General features: G+C 42.2%; 1 protein-coding gene across 3 annotated transcripts in view; it reads right to left on the reverse strand.

Moving 5' to 3' along the window:
• UNC5C (unc-5 netrin receptor C) overlaps window positions 1-15,509 on the reverse strand; it is a 267,227-nt gene that overhangs the window by 15,980 nt on the left and 235,738 nt on the right. For 2 of the 3 annotated variants that reach the window (XM_014941264.1, XM_014941251.1), the window contains 4 exons: window positions 14,105-14,161; window positions 12,397-12,588; window positions 10,784-11,128; window positions 7,891-7,978 (listed from right to left, as the gene is read on the reverse strand). In XM_014941264.1, coding sequence (XP_014796750.1) covers window positions 7,891-7,978; window positions 10,784-11,128; window positions 12,397-12,588; window positions 14,105-14,161 — 682 coding nt within the window. The remainder of the gene's footprint in view (window positions 1-7,890; window positions 7,979-10,783; window positions 11,129-12,396; window positions 12,589-14,104; window positions 14,162-15,509) is intronic. The other variant, XM_014941257.1, reaches the window with a different exon arrangement.

A 15,509-nucleotide genomic window follows, 5' to 3' on the forward strand; every position in this document is an offset into this window, starting at 1 on the left:
CCTTTGTTGTGTTTACAAATACTTGCATTTGTATCTGTATTGGTCTTGGGGGAATTAGTTGAGACGAAATTAAATACTGTTTGTTTCTGCAAGTCTTTGCCTTTACCAAAAAAGCACCTGTAATCTTAGATAATATTTTCAAAGAGGCTAAATCAGGACAGAAGCTGTTTTGATATCCAGTTTATTACACCTACTCTGGCTACTGCAAAGATATGTCCACAGGCATATCCTAATTTTGCCCACCTTAATTCTCCCGGAATAATCCATTAATCCCACAGAAAACGAAAGGCAAACTTTTGAGAAATCCTTTTTCAAAGTGGGATGAAGGCACTTTTGAAAAGTGTCTCTTGTTGCTACAAATGTTGTGGGAGGTTTTTATAACGTTTGAGAAAAAAATGGTCTGGCATGGAAAAATTTAAATCTATGCAAATCAGTAAATCCAGATGATATGCATCTGTGGAAATTAACTGATGAGTTTACTAAATGACTTAACAATTGTCTCTGAAAAGCCGCGGACTGGAAATAAGCAGCTGCAATAGCTGCCTTTCAAAAAAGATGTAAAATATAACAATCTGGACAGCTATCATATATTATGCTGGTTATTTCAGCCTAACAAACAGTACACAAAAGAAGTGAAACACTAGCAGATAGAGAACCTAGTCCAGCTCCTTTTGCGTGCTGCAGTGATCTCTGGATTCAGATTAAGAAGATCAGGGATGATTCTCTTGCAAGACTGAACTGAACAAATCATTGGGCAGTTTTTGACTAAAATGTTGCTTCTTTTTCAGACTAATTTATTTCAGTCTTTTTCATAAGAAGCAACAAGAAGCTTAAAAAGCACTCACGATGTGGTAGTTGATTGTAAAGGTTATTTACCTTGTACATTAATGGATATTTTACTGCTTTCTTAACAGTCTAATTCAAGAAATTTAAAAAAACCAGCATGTCTTATAAGAAAGATCTTTCAAAATTACTATATTTGTCTGGAAAGCTACAGATATGACAAACTCTATATTCAATCACCTGGTTAACCTAACTTCTTCTAAAAGACTACTGACCCATGAAGAAGGAAGGAAGGAAAAAAATACAAGGTATCATTTTTTTTGGGTCTGAATTCCAAAAGCAGCAGTCAAAAAGAATACAGGAGGGAATATATCATGATTGCCATAAAAAAAAATTCATACAGTGTCTTTTAGGTGAAAAATGAGTTAAAATCAACAAGAATCTGAGCACTGATGCATGCGGTTAAGAAAAGCCAAAAGGTCATTAAAATAATATGGTACTGATAAATCATACAGCCTAAAGTTGTCTGAAAGTAAAATTAAGTTTAGTCACTGCTCCGTGACAAAATTTTGGTAGCTGTTAAATTTTAGGACTCTGATGGAGGGCATGATTCTGCACCACAATATTTAATGCCCGATTAGCACAAGTATAAAAAATGATGCAGAATGTGAAGTCGGGGGGTGCTCCAGACTGCACAGTCAGCAAGGGAGATGGGAAGCAAAGCTCACAAAGGACATGCAAGAAATAGAAAGGCTTAGTATTTTTTCCCCAAACAGCATCTTTGTCACCAGACTTGCTAGAGTTATTGCCAAGTGGAAGACACATGCATGCTCCTGACCTGGGTGATATGATACTCTGAAGAGTGAAGAGTAGAAAAACGGGCCAACTGGGAGGGTGGGTGACTTTGCAGTCCCCAGTTGCCCACCAGACACACATCTGAGTCCAGCACCACAAATCTATGGAGCACTGCTGGTCCCAATAACCCTCCTCTACCACCCATCTCATGCAGGTACTGACTCACCTCAGCTCTCCATCAATTTGGGGACTGCAAGTGACCTGACTGCTTTAAGCCTTTAAAAACTGAGATATAATGAGTTGCAGAGAAGTTGTTGAGTGGTGTGAAATGGGGCAGTGTCACTGACCAGCTCTACTGAAGTCAATGTTAAATCTCTCCCTGACTACTGTCAGGCAAAGATTTCCACTCACAATGTGGAAGGCAATGTAAATAGAAACACCCATCATTAAATTTACAGAAAACACTAAATAAGGAATTATTGCAAGTAACAATGAGAACCAGAAAATAATGCAAAAGATCCAGAGAGGGTAAAAAAATATGGGTAGGAAATAAAATCCTATTAATTGTACAGCAGCTCACGCTTCCAGAGCAAAACAAATTCCAAACGTAGTTATTTAGTAGCAAAGAAAAACAATAAAAGTGAAAAAGATCCCAGGTGAGCTTACTGCAACACAGCAGGCATCAACTTGTTATGTGGAACAGTGGTAAAAAGCAAATCTGATTTCTGGGGCTGTGTGGGACAAGGCATGTCAGAGCATGCTGAGGTGATATTCCCCTTCCTATCCAGCTTTAACGTGACTGCAGGTAGCAGAGTGTTTAGGGACCACAGCGAGATCTCAGAAATAAACACCTGAAACCCAGAGGAATGAGGCAAAGCCACGCAATGGCACATACAGCAGGGAGGTACCCTATGGCAACTGTCAGGAAAAAGGAACAAAAACCTCTTGACAGATCTTTTCTTATTTCTCACTGTTTACAATTTCCATTTTAAAACAAAAGGATTATGCCTTACTATAGCTAATGAGAACAGAAACAGATGCAGTAGACAAGATGTATTGTACAGGAGATATTAATCTTTCTGCTTCAAGGCATAAACCCAACACTAATTGATGGGATTAGTAAACAACAAATTCCCCTGAAGACAGGTTATTGTGTAGTCATTCATTAGAAGCAGTTTTCTGCCTTCTCCTGGAGCAGGTAATGCAGCACCAGCAAAGCCAAGTGCCTCTTGTTATCAAGTATGGTGATTTCTGTGTTATAGATTGCAGGAAATCCAGCACAAACGCAGACACAGGGGAGCATATAGAGCAAGGGGTTTATCTCCTCTGAAGCAGAAAGATCTTCGAGCAGACATCTCAGCCAGAACCTACTTTTAGTCTGTCATCCAAAAAAGATCCCCCAAACTCCCACAAGGGAAGTGTGCTTCACTTTAGGCTCGTAGTAGCCTTGGAACGACTTAAGAGATGGCACTGGGCATTTGGCTGTACTAGTACAACCCCAAAGTCACTTCACTGAGGGTGAAAGAGACAGTTTTGTTTTACAAAGATCTGACTGAGACTAAAATTCGATCTCCTGTTTAGCGTTGGTATTAAAAGGCACTAATAGTAACTGAAAGGTCTTCAGATATTTTTAGATGTCTTTCCATCCCGCGCTGCTTATCAAGAACAGTCACCTTTTATTTAAAAGCAAACAAACTTTTATTCACTAGATCTGGTCCCTCCAAAATCAAATTTGTGTTTTTAATGGGATTACTCATTCGAAACCGTCTCCCTGTAATAAACCAGACCATGTTCATTAAGGTAGCTGTCAGACAGCAGATGTGAACACAACTAGAGAAATCTCTGCTCCTCAGTGGGCCCACACTGCGCTCCCCGGCACCACGCGTAGATGTTACAGGCAATCACAGCAGCTCAGGAAACGCAGGACAGAGCAGGGAGAGAGGAATGGCTAACTCAGAGCAACAGATGGCAATCCTTCTACACAGCTTAGCCAAAAGTCAGAGGGAAGACATTTTATTTCTCCTTTCATTGCTGGGGCTTTATTTTTAATATGTGTTCCTTCTTAAGTTTCAAACTTAATATTCTTGACTGACCCTGGTTCTTCTGCTAGTCTATTTTAGAAGGAAAATGATCTGCAAAAATTTCCTCCCCTTTTCCTCCCCCTCTCGTCTTTCTTATTTTGAATTTTTCAATTATAATGACTGACACTTCATGAAATTGTCTTCTGGAGTTGCAATGTAATTCTGTTTATGCAACTCAGATATAGAAAGAAGATGGAGAAACGAGATGTGGAAGACTTCAATTACTTTTATTTCACATCACTAAGCTTAGAGTTTACTGGTGAAAAAGGCAACATTGCTCCTTGGATCAAACTCATTGATCAGCCGTGTGACTTTAATATGAAGTCTATACATACACTGTGAAGCCACTGATCCAAATCCCGACAAGGCTCACCCGACTATTCTCTCTTTTAAGGTAGCTAATTTGGAAGTTGCACAATTTAAGTGTGTCTTCTATCAAGATCTTCAGGAGCACTGCTTGCTCCGTTCTTTGGGGTTGTCACATTTCATGAGCGTGGTGACATCCACTCTCATTTGCATCATCTCCTGTGTGATGGATTATACAGGAGTGTCCTTCATTGTGCCATATTTAGTGCAGTTCTTCCCTCTGATTAGAGTATGCAAGAACAGCTCCACCTAAAGCTGTGCAAGCTCGGCAGGGGTGCACACAGGAACACGGGAACTGCCATACGAGATCAAACCAATGGTCCATCAAGGTCCAGACCCTGTCTAGCACTGACCAGCGCCAGATGTTTCCTAAGGAAGCACACAGCTCCACTAATTTAGCTCACAGCTAAATTTGTTTTTTAACCTGAGGCGGTCAAGAAAATCTTGAAGGTTGGATGTTTATACTCATGCTATTTAATCCTTAATCGTGTAAGACCCAGGCTCTCACAGATGCTCCTGGGAACAGGCTCTTGCCTGGTACTGGTCACAACAATATGTTTATTTTATAGGCGAAGGCACAACTCAAGAAGGCACCCCTTCTTGCAAATCTCAGTCAGTGATACTTCCCCAGGCTAAGGGAGAGAGCGTCTGATCACCATTGAAAAAGCCAATGAGCTTCAAGACAGAAGCCTGTCTGACAGCTGTAAAATATTCTCATGGGCTTGTAATTTTTTCAGTTTTATAAATATACATACACACACACACACACACACACACCCCCCATATACAAACACACACACACATTGTATGTCTATATATCCTTCTCCCCACTGCAGCCACTTCATGAAGCACATGGCCCTCTCCACGAGGTCAACACGCCAGCCAGGGATCAGAGCCCAGTAGCTGCTTGCCATCCATCCTGCCGAATGACAGGCAGAATGAGGATGAGCCTGCAGTGCAGGAGCAGGAAAACCAGCCTGCTGGAGTATTAGTCCAGGAAAAGAGAAAACCTACTGTGCCATAAGCACGCTAACACATTTAGAGAAAACAACTGCCTCCAAGCGGTGTTTATTGCAAGCCATCAGAACCCCAGTTCACCGCAGAAGGATAATGCTTTTAGGGTGACCCTCCTGCTCTCACATGCTTTGATGGATATGAAATAGCATAAATAGAGTGTCTTGGAAAGCTCTCCTAACCAATCTGGGAGGCAACACAAAGGGTGATATTACTGGGCTGTGAAGTGTCTCAAATTTCTGCACTACAGGTTTCAGAGACTAACTGGGGAAATGTATTAGGAAAACAAAGGAAGGAAAAGAAAAAGGGAGTTTGCAGGACTCTGAGGGATAACAGATTTCCTGTTTCAGCTTGACTATTCAGAAGTAGTTTCATATTTCTACAAACAAAGTGCGAGCTAAATCCGAAGTTGCTGGAGATGTGTGAGCTGTGATGGCAAGCCTCTCTGTTGCTGCACCGGTTATATTTAGGGTAGCGCTATGGGGACCACATTCTCGCCTCAGTGCTGGTTGTATATCAAGAAAAAGAGCCTGCCTTCATTTTTGATTATAACACCCATTTTATAGTTTCCTATATGTCCGCTTCCAAGCTACATCAACACACGACAGGACTTTTCAACCCATCCGCGTTTACACAGTGCACATGAAAATAAATATAGGGTCTCTCAGGGTTTATTGAGCACACTTCAGGTACCACTTGGCCACAGAAGCAAACGTCTGCAGCTAGTCCTTACTGTGGACTATCACTCTCTGCTGGAGTGCTGTAAGAGTGCAGCAGTGGATTTAAAAAATAATTACGCCGCACACAAACTTGTGGTACCCATATGACTCCAATTACATGAAGCAACACCATGCAGTCAGAAAAAAGAGGCTTTGACAGAGCTGCAGCTCTGCTGCAGAAAGTGAAGCGTCTGGTAACACCCTCCTGCAGCAGGAGAACATCACAGCTGGGTATCACCCTCCCCTTTCTGCTCCTGGGCACCCAGGGAAAGGGAGCGGGTAACGGGAGGATGTTACAGCCCTGCAGTGATTAAGCCCTTTTAGGTGACTATTCAGTTCCAAGTGATCTAAACAACACCCAACGAGCTCCGTTTTCAATGTCCTAGGAGTGCCTGGTTTTCTCAGGCACTGGTATTCTGGAGGGGGGCTGAAAAACTGCCATAAATCAAATAAGCAGCTGGCATCTGTGTGCCCAGGAAATGATTACCACCACGATGGAATGAGCCCTGTTGCCCCGATGGACAAGGCAGCCCACTCTCTCCTCTCCTAGGGAAAGAAGTCACTCCTCAAAGCCTTCATCACAAGTGAGGATTCCCACCTTTCCACTCACTCCTGCAGGCATACTTCAGCTCACTTGCTCAGTTTGGCAGAGCACAGCTCCAAGCACGCTCTTCCCAGCAGAGGTTAACCTATCCTTCTATCCCGTGTGACCTGCTGAGTAACAGCTATCACAAAATGTCTTTATGACCCTCAAAGAAAATAAATCAGACTAGCATGTGACATTGGTTGTCCACAGCTGCATCAATAAGGAGGCAGGGATTCCCTCCATAACTGGCTGGAAAGAAAATAATTGCACATATAGCTCCTCCTAGGAATGAAATAAAAATTTTTGGAAGAACTAGATATTTTAAAAAGGGAGATTTGAAGGCAGGCTGAATAACAAAGGATTTTTTTTTTCCCTTCTCAGGAAAGGGTCCTTTTCAATGCTGTTTATAAGTGCCTTTAAAACACAGCCAAAAGTAATAGGAATACGATCAATACTAGATATGAACAGATACACTTTTTCTGTAGCTGCAATTAGCTATTTTCAAAGAGCAGGTGATGAATAATGTATGCAAAAAGGGTGGGTGGAGGGGTTACTTATTTTTTTCTTTAAGCAGATTATTTTAGCACGGGTGAAAGACTACCAGGCTAAAGAATGGTGTTCAATATCACGTCGTGTATAAACAGCTGTGGCTTAGCACATAATAAAAGCCATTAAGGGGTTGAGCCAAAAAATGTATCTAGCTATGAGGAGGGGAAAGAGGCAAAGTACCGTGTAATGATTGCTTAGATTCACACACACCACTCAGCCTTTGTGCACATGAATCCATTCTGCAGGCTAAGATCTCACCTTTCTCTTAATTAGGTTTTCCTAAACGGCTTCAAATGTTATCTTGGCATTTTCAGAAGCTCTTTTTTTATGCCAAGGCTGCCTGATCGCTCCGTAGACATTAAGATCTAGAATATGAATTGGCCACACATGCAGGTAACAGGGGTCAGCCCAAGATGGGCTCTGGGTGGCCCTTGGCATCTGTGCCTGGGCCTTAGTGAGACAACTACTTGCTTCCTTCTACCTTAGAGCAAGGACGGGTGGAGGACACCAAAAGTGTTTGCTCCATCCTCTTCACTACATGGGCTAGCAAAGCCCATGAAGGGTAAAATAAAAATTCACCTTCATTATAGTAGGAGAGGAGATTTTCCAAGCCAGGTGCTCAGGGACCTGTCCCTCTGCTGAGCCAACTTTTCCCCTTGCTCCTCGACTCCCTTCCCCTTTGCAGCAGGGGTCTTTATTAAAAGGTTACCTCACACCTTCTCTGCTGCAGCAAACTCACACTGGCACATTTTCCTCTCTTCTGGCTCTGATTCAGCATGGCCCCAGCCTGAGGGCCTGCCGCTGAGGGCAACTCTTGGTTAGAAAAGCAAAAGTCTGAGCTGGGTTTGTGGCAAAGTTTATCTTCAGCTCGCATTTAGCTCCAAGTCAGCAAATAGCTTCAAGGCAGTAGGCTGTGCATAAGCATATTGCTACAGGTCTTTAGTTACTACATTTCCCCCCTCCATTAATGCACAAGCAAATAAAGGCAGTCTTTTACCTCATGTTCTCCTTCCTGTGAACTGTCACATACATTTCATAGACTCTTCCTTGTGGAACGGCGCCCGCTGGGATCAGCAAGCTAACTCCTGCAGAACAGAAGAGACACAAAAGATAAAATGGTGAAAAAAGAGGCAAATGGGCCTGGGAAGAGGAGCGACAGGAGAGGCAGAAGACGAAGCCTATGATGTCAGGTTTTCACCCAACCTCACCAGCAGGCCTCATGACCTCAGCAAGTCATGAGAAAAAGTATTTACTGCAGTTCTGGTGACCACTGGAGTGGTCAGCTGGTCTGTTCTTATTTCTCTTGTGCACCAGCACTGAAACACAGGCATGGAGAAGATGATTTTCTTCCTTTTTATTTTATTTAAAGAGCAGACAGATGGTTACGCTGCTGCTTACCTTGTAAAATGACGGAAAAACTAACAACTCTGACTAAAATTTCCAACAGCTGTAACAGGACGTCTCTCCCTAGGCAACTCTTACTTAATTAAAATCAGGAAAGAAAGGCAGCGGTGCACTGTCCCAGGAAGCAACAAGAACTAGTTGTTTCCTGAAAGATGGCTTCTGCAACTGGCATCCTGTCTTTTAATACACTCAGCTTCTAATTAGACTACCAGGGAGACAAAATTGGACTTCTTGGTATTTTCAATGTGTCTAGTCCTGTAAAGTGGCTCAAAATTCGGGTATCCAACCTTGAAAAAAATGTGGGCAAATATGCTCAGTACCCTTTTCAGGGGTGATTAGCTGCACACTCGATTACAAAACACTGTTCTTACACTAATGCCATTTCAGAAATGTCCTGTCATTAGACAACAAACACGGCACAGGAACCAGCTACTTGACTCTGCTGGACACGTCCCAGCCAGCTGTCTTTGCAGATGTGAATTAGCTGGGAATTGGTGGCAAGGATTATAATACAGTTATTACCACGTAGCTGCAAACAAAACTATGGGCAGATTATTTACGTATATGCACATGCAGAAGAGAAGCTTTATAGAAACCTTGCACGGCCCTGTATCTTTTCTTCAGCATGTGTGGTTTGGTTACACTGGAGGGAGACAACCCATGCGTTGCTGTACAGGGGCTCGGTCCCATACCTGGCTTTGAAGGGGAGGCATTAGCTAAGAAAGCATTTTCCATTAATGCTTCTGACACTTGTTTCCTTACAGGCCTGTAACAACCTCACCCGTGCCTGTTCTCAGCTGTAACAGGGCAGACACAGTGTAAAAAAAGGGCTTTGATGATATTACTAGAAGGATATACATACGTCTAGAAGCAGCATGGAGGTACTACACGGTAGCAGTAGACAGACTGATACATTTTACAAAATGTATTTTAATCATTTTGAAGGCAATAAATAACCATATCTTTTCTTTACAAATTTATATTAATATATGTGAACTAAATGTGACTAATAGATTTCGCTGACAACATGCGCCACCATGGCATAAGAAAACCCAGCATTAATATCTAACTTCAGCTGCTACTTAGAGAAATGTGAAATCCAGGATTGTATAGCATGGATTTTCAGGATTGCTCAGCAGTTAGCACCAGATTTCTTTAAGTAGTTCAGCTTTCACTTGGGCTCTAAAATAGCTGGTTTTGGCCTCTGTTCCATGGTAGCTCAGAGGTGAGGGCTACCACTCACCACTTTTGTTGCTTCGTGGGCAGTGTGGAGCTATGTCCTGGAAGGACCAAACCACCTAGGTCACGGACCACGTAAGTGCTTTGCTTTCTCCATAACATGAACAAAAAAGATTGGGCAAAGGTGGAGGAGACAAGGGTAGGCACTATCTCCTTGGGCACAGCACCGTGCTATAAAATGGCCAAGACCTGACCACATAATGTAAAGGAGGAAGACAGAAGAGCTGTGAAACCTTGAACTATCGTGTCAGGTAGGTGTAAGCTGTGGTCTCCCATGCACTGTGGTCTTACCTGGACCCAGAACTCCACAGATATCAGGCAGGGAGACTCCTGACTGCTGTGTAGCCTGTGTATTCCCTACATCCAGTGTTTTATGCACTTGACTCGACCCTGCTTTAGATGCTAATGTTGCTCTGCATTAACATGCCAAACCCACGGGAACATCTAGGTGCTGAACTTCCTTCCAAACAGCAGCATGGCTCCCCTAAAAAGTCCAGCTGTGAGAGATGAGCTCTCCCAAGGCTGCCCAGGACCTCCCTGGATGCTCTGAAAGTCTCTCCCAGTGCCTGGGTGGTTTGAAGGGAGCCTGGCAGCCTGGCCTTGTACTGTGTGAGAAAGACTGAGGAGCACTTTGCAGTTACATCAAAAGACACTCAATGCTCAGTCCCTCTTTTTCCTAGTTGTAAAAGAAGTCAACAATACATATAACAAGGAGATAAATATAGAAAAACCACTCTTGGGCCTTATTTTCCTTGGGTATGTAATGGGTGCAGGAAAAAAGCCTTTCAAAAATTAGTATTCTGTTGCCCTACTGCAATACCACACAGTCTGCAATGAATTGGAAGTGGAACAACTGATTTGTTTTTTAATTAATTTGTCCTTTTTATGTGTGATTACAAGGTTGAGGTTTTCTGGCTTGGAGTCCCTTTTCTAGAGCTGCATGAAAGCAAAAGGTCAAGGATGCAGAATCGCATTTCACACAGGGAAACTCTGAAGCCTCACGTCTCAGAAAGTGGCTACGAGCCCTGCAATACTCCCTTTGAAAGGTGGTCAGGACTTTAGGAAAAGAATATTTGAAATACCTTGGTAGACCTGAATGGAAGGAAAATAACCCATCTGCTTGTTCTGAACAAAGAAAAGGCAGAGTCCCAAGGAGTGAACCCTGTTTTTCCTTGCATAAAAGCAAGCTAATTCCACTTAAAACTACAAAACAACTGAGCCTTTAAGACGACGTGGCTAGCGCTTACCTGAATTGGGAATTACTAGGTGGCCTCCTAAAGAGTTGAAGGTCCCAAATGCAGTGCACGATGGGTCTGTTTGCCGAGCAAGGCTCTGGTTTTTCACGTTCAGGGTTTCATTCTCCAGCAGAGACTGTGTGATCTGCGGGGACAGCTTGGAGGAGAAGTCAGAGAGATCATCCTGGGGAGTAACTGCTCCAGAGGTGTTATAAACCTTGATTTTCAGGTTGGGCAGCGGGTCCAGAATCGGCGAATTGGTCATTGGGATTTTATCAGAGACATCATGCAAGGCGTAAACAGGACCCCTGTACATGGCTGCAGCAGAAGTGAGGTCTGGTGGTACTGCCAAGAGGTCTGCATTGGAGATGAGAAGGAAAAACCATATTACTTCTCTATTCTGATTACTTTCTTCTGGGTAACAATTCAGGTTTGCATTCTGCATTTTGCATTTCATACCAAAGGTTAAGATACACAAAGTCCTTGAAGACTGACCTTGGTCTCCTTTTCCATGCACCTCTCCAGCAACCTCCCAAGGCTTGCATTGCCCCAGCCACCATGGAGTCTAATTGTCATACAAAATTACACCACATTTCTGCTCTAAGGGTTTTTCACTGGGATTATTTTTCCAGGCTGCACTAAGGTTTCCAGCATCACATGCTTAGCTTCAGGGCAAGGCATTTTCCATACTCAGTAGATCTAGTTTTATTAACTAATATCCTCTCCCTAAATGCTAAGTGAGAATCATTAACCAATCTACCTAGTTAGCCTAATGATAGCATTCCTGAAATAAAAGACAGAATTAACCTATGAAGTCATCATGCCCACGACTCACCACAGTGGGGGATTAGTACCTGCATCACACTTTTTGGAGATTTATTTTAAAGTATCCCCAGCAAAGAAAATGACAGTTCTGCTAATCTTCCACATGACAACTCTCCTGTCATCTTCACTCATACTTTAATTTATTCTTTTTGCATGCATATTGGGAAAAAATAGGAACTCTGCAGCCTAAATATGGATCTTGAAAAAGCCAGCACTAACTTTAGAGTATTTTTTTTTTCTGGCAAATGAAGTGTGGAAATAACCAAGCTGTTATGCACCAGTGATAAAAATGTTCATTATTAAATGATGTTCTACCGCAACTTCTTCTTCTACATTGTCTACTGAAAGTACAGTACTTCTTAAACTACTATTTATGCCTGTAGAGACAGGGCACAGTAAAAAAGGCTATTAGTGAAACAACGGGGAGGAAGATGTGATAGAATTACTGTATTGTAATATCACTCCTGTGATGAATCCTGCCTCTGTTGTTTCTGTCAGAGCTTTGCCTTTGATTTAAATTTGAGCTGGAGCTGTATTTCCAGAAATGTCTCTGTGTTTCACTCTTGCACTCGTGCTATTTCGTCAGAAGTTAAATTTCTCTGCTTTATGCTCTTGAGCACATCTGAAAAATGCCAACGTGGGTTTTGAGCACTTGACCATCGGAAACAAATGGGTATAATCTTTCTCCCTTTTATGAAGTGCCAGCGAGCATCCAGCCAATATCATTCATGCCGTCCAAGAGACCATAACCTTACAGCATCTCCCTGAATTGGTCAACACGGAGTGAAAATACAACTAACCTTGCCTTGCAGCCTTGATGTTAACGGGCTGAAACCCCCCATTCAGCGCTGAGGAGTCGATAATATCTGACTCGAAGTCACGGTGGTTCTTGCGATACACAAAGAGGGCCACGACCACGGAAATAGCCAGGCAGACGATGACGGCTATGACGATCCCCACGTAGAGAGCAACATCATCCGAGTCAGGAGCAGCTAGAGGGAGAGAGACAAGGAACCTTGAAGAAACGTGCTTTTCAAAGGGACTTTCAAGAAAACACATTCTTATTATTCTCCTTTCTTGCAGATATTTACTACCTCTTTTATAGGTTAATTTAAAATCCATTTCCAGAGCTATATAACAGGTCTATGCCCTTTTGATGGAAAACGATCTTTTATTTCTCTTTAACTTGTGTTCCAACTCTTCCCCTATCTACTCGTTCATCTATCTAGTAGCCAGGCTTTGAAGTACTAAGCATAACACGTTACAGACTTAGTCTCATGAAGCAAATTCACCCTATGAAATAAAATAGTACATCTTAGTGATACACTGTCATAATATTGGTATTTAGTGGTTCATCTGATAACAAAAAAATGTTGTGGGTTTTAAACTTCAGATGCCTTACTTTATAATTAAAAAAACAAAGTCAAAACCCCCCCAAAGTACTTTTTTTATGGAACGCCTGAAATATCAGGATGTATCTTTGACTCTGCTTTTTTTGAGCCGTAATGCATCAAGCCATTTTCCCCTTCCATCCATTTCCCTTTAAAAAAAATAATCTAGTAAAGTAGAGAATCAAACACTGAATTCTCATCGCTGGCATTAACATATCCGTATTTGGATAAAAGTCGAAGAAAGCACAAGAAATAATGTGGTAATTTACGAAAAGGAACCCAGATTTATTAGAGCTGTCTTGTGAGAAAATGGCTATGATATTTCTACTAGCTGCTTATACCGTATCTTTGGCACTAATTCCAGGCTAATCTCTAGCATCATTATCCACTAGACATTTTTTTTTTCCCAAAAGGTCTGAATATATGACCAAAATTTGATGTGTTTCTATACAGTGAAGAATCCCAGTTTTAGAGATAGAGTAATGAAAAAAGCAACTGCAAAAACAAATCACCAGTTTTAGAGATAGAGAAATGAAAAAAGCAACTGCAAAAACAAATCACACTTTTTTAGTACCCTATTTTTGTTACTTTCAAACATGTGAAATAATTTTTATCTTACTTTTTTGCTCCCTGCCTTCTAGCCATTTAAGCCAGGCTGCCCTCCAGTGCAGAGGTGAGAGCTGGCAGATGTTGAAAGGGACTGATCAATCTCTGTAAGCTCCTAACTATCAGACCATCAAATGTACCAGCCTTGAAACATGGCATTTTTTTTCCCTCAGCCATTGAGGAAGCAGATCTCCAAGCTCCAAGTCAAAGAAAAGTTCCCCCTCCACCACATTTCTTCATTTTAATGAGAAGAGGGTTCATTCTCTCCAGTTTCTGTCTCCGAGGCAGCAGCTTCTCCCATTTCCCTCGTGCATAAGGGCTGCTATCATTGTGTGTCAACCCCCTGACAGCAAAGCCCTGCGACTGCTGTCAAGCAAAGCAGCATGGCACTTACTCTGGTGGATAGGTCCCTCTTTGCCTAGACACACAGAACTGGCACAACAGTGAAGCCTGACTCAAGGAATAGCATCAAATTAGCATCCAGGAATGTAAAATCAAACATTAAACTTACAAGAAAATCCATATTCATTCTGGTTTCTCTGCTCAGTTGAAATAGGATAAATGAAACCTTAAAAAGAAAGAAATTAAACAAAAATGGGAACAAAATCAAATTAATGAGGAGAACAAAAAAGGGAAGCATGAAAAATGGTTTAATTAAAAAAAGAAGGAAAAGAAACTGATGGCACTTTAAAATTCTGATACAGCACAGAATTATGATTTTGCATCCCCTGTCTCCTCCAGAGCCTTACTAAGAATTAATAAGCAGGCAGATTGAATTTCTAAGCCAAAATCGGTCTCGAGTCACTAACTTTGGAGTGCTTAAAGTCTTTCTTTTATTGAGCATAAACTCTAATGGATCTAATTTATTTCAGACATCAAGGGTCATTAGCATATGGAAAGTCTTTTTTCCCTATCCCTGCCATATGCTTTAATTCCCAGGACATGTTCGGTGAGGCTCTAAACAGTTTTTTTATTTAATCATAGTAGCTTGCTGTTGATCTAATAGAGCTAAAGGAGCCCTGTCGTTGCTGGTCAGAGGTTAAATACCCATTCGCTGAGCAGAGTCCATGCACAAAGCCCTCTCTCTCTATTTCCCTGGAATTATTTTATCCTGTCTTTAATACATGGTCAATAGGAATTCCTCGGGGAGCAAAGAATTTGTCAGCAAACGGGAAACTGAGTGGCTTTTCTTTGAAATTACTGCAAAATCAATAAGGCCTCTGGGGTCATAACATTATTTATTTGAAATCTTTGCAAGCACCATATATCGACAAAATCATAACGCAATTTACAGCTGTATTTCAGAATTGATAAATAAGAGAGATTGTTTCCTTTGTCTTTTCTTTCTGCAGCTCCTACAGCACAACCCGCTGGAGCTGCTGAGTTCCACACGAGTCCTGTGAACCCACTAAGCACCTCCCAGCTGCTTTCCATCCATATGGGAAACAAACAAAATGCTCCCCGTCCCGTCCTGCTGGAAAGGCACATGACAAACCCAAAGTAAGCTGGGAGGGACGGGGAGTTGTTCTTGGGGACGGGATTAGAGTTGGTGTAAGACAGAAGGTACCTCTCCTCCATCACCTTCCCTTCAGCGCTTCCAAAGGGAATTTCAGCCCCCACCACTGCCTTGGATGGCACCGTGAGGAGCTCACACTGCCAGGGACTCCCCGCAGGTGAAATAAAGCTGGGAGATGCACTCCTGGTGCTTGCCTAATGCACAGCCCAGAGTAATAATCCCCAGCTCCCAGAAATGCTGAGTTTGGGTGCTCGGCATCTGTTGTGCTTTACAGAGCTCTTCCTGCTCGGCTGCACTGCTTGCTAATGAAGATATAGTCTATCCCAATTGCAGGTACAGACCTACGTCCCCCTGAAGTTTCCAGACATTAACTATTGCGTAAATGCTACCTTAACTGAAA

Source organism: Calidris pugnax, unplaced genomic scaffold, assembly GCF_001431845.1.
Source record: "Calidris pugnax isolate Ruff unplaced genomic scaffold, ASM143184v1 scaffold34, whole genome shotgun sequence".
NCBI lineage: Eukaryota > Metazoa > Chordata > Aves > Charadriiformes > Scolopacidae > Calidris > Calidris pugnax.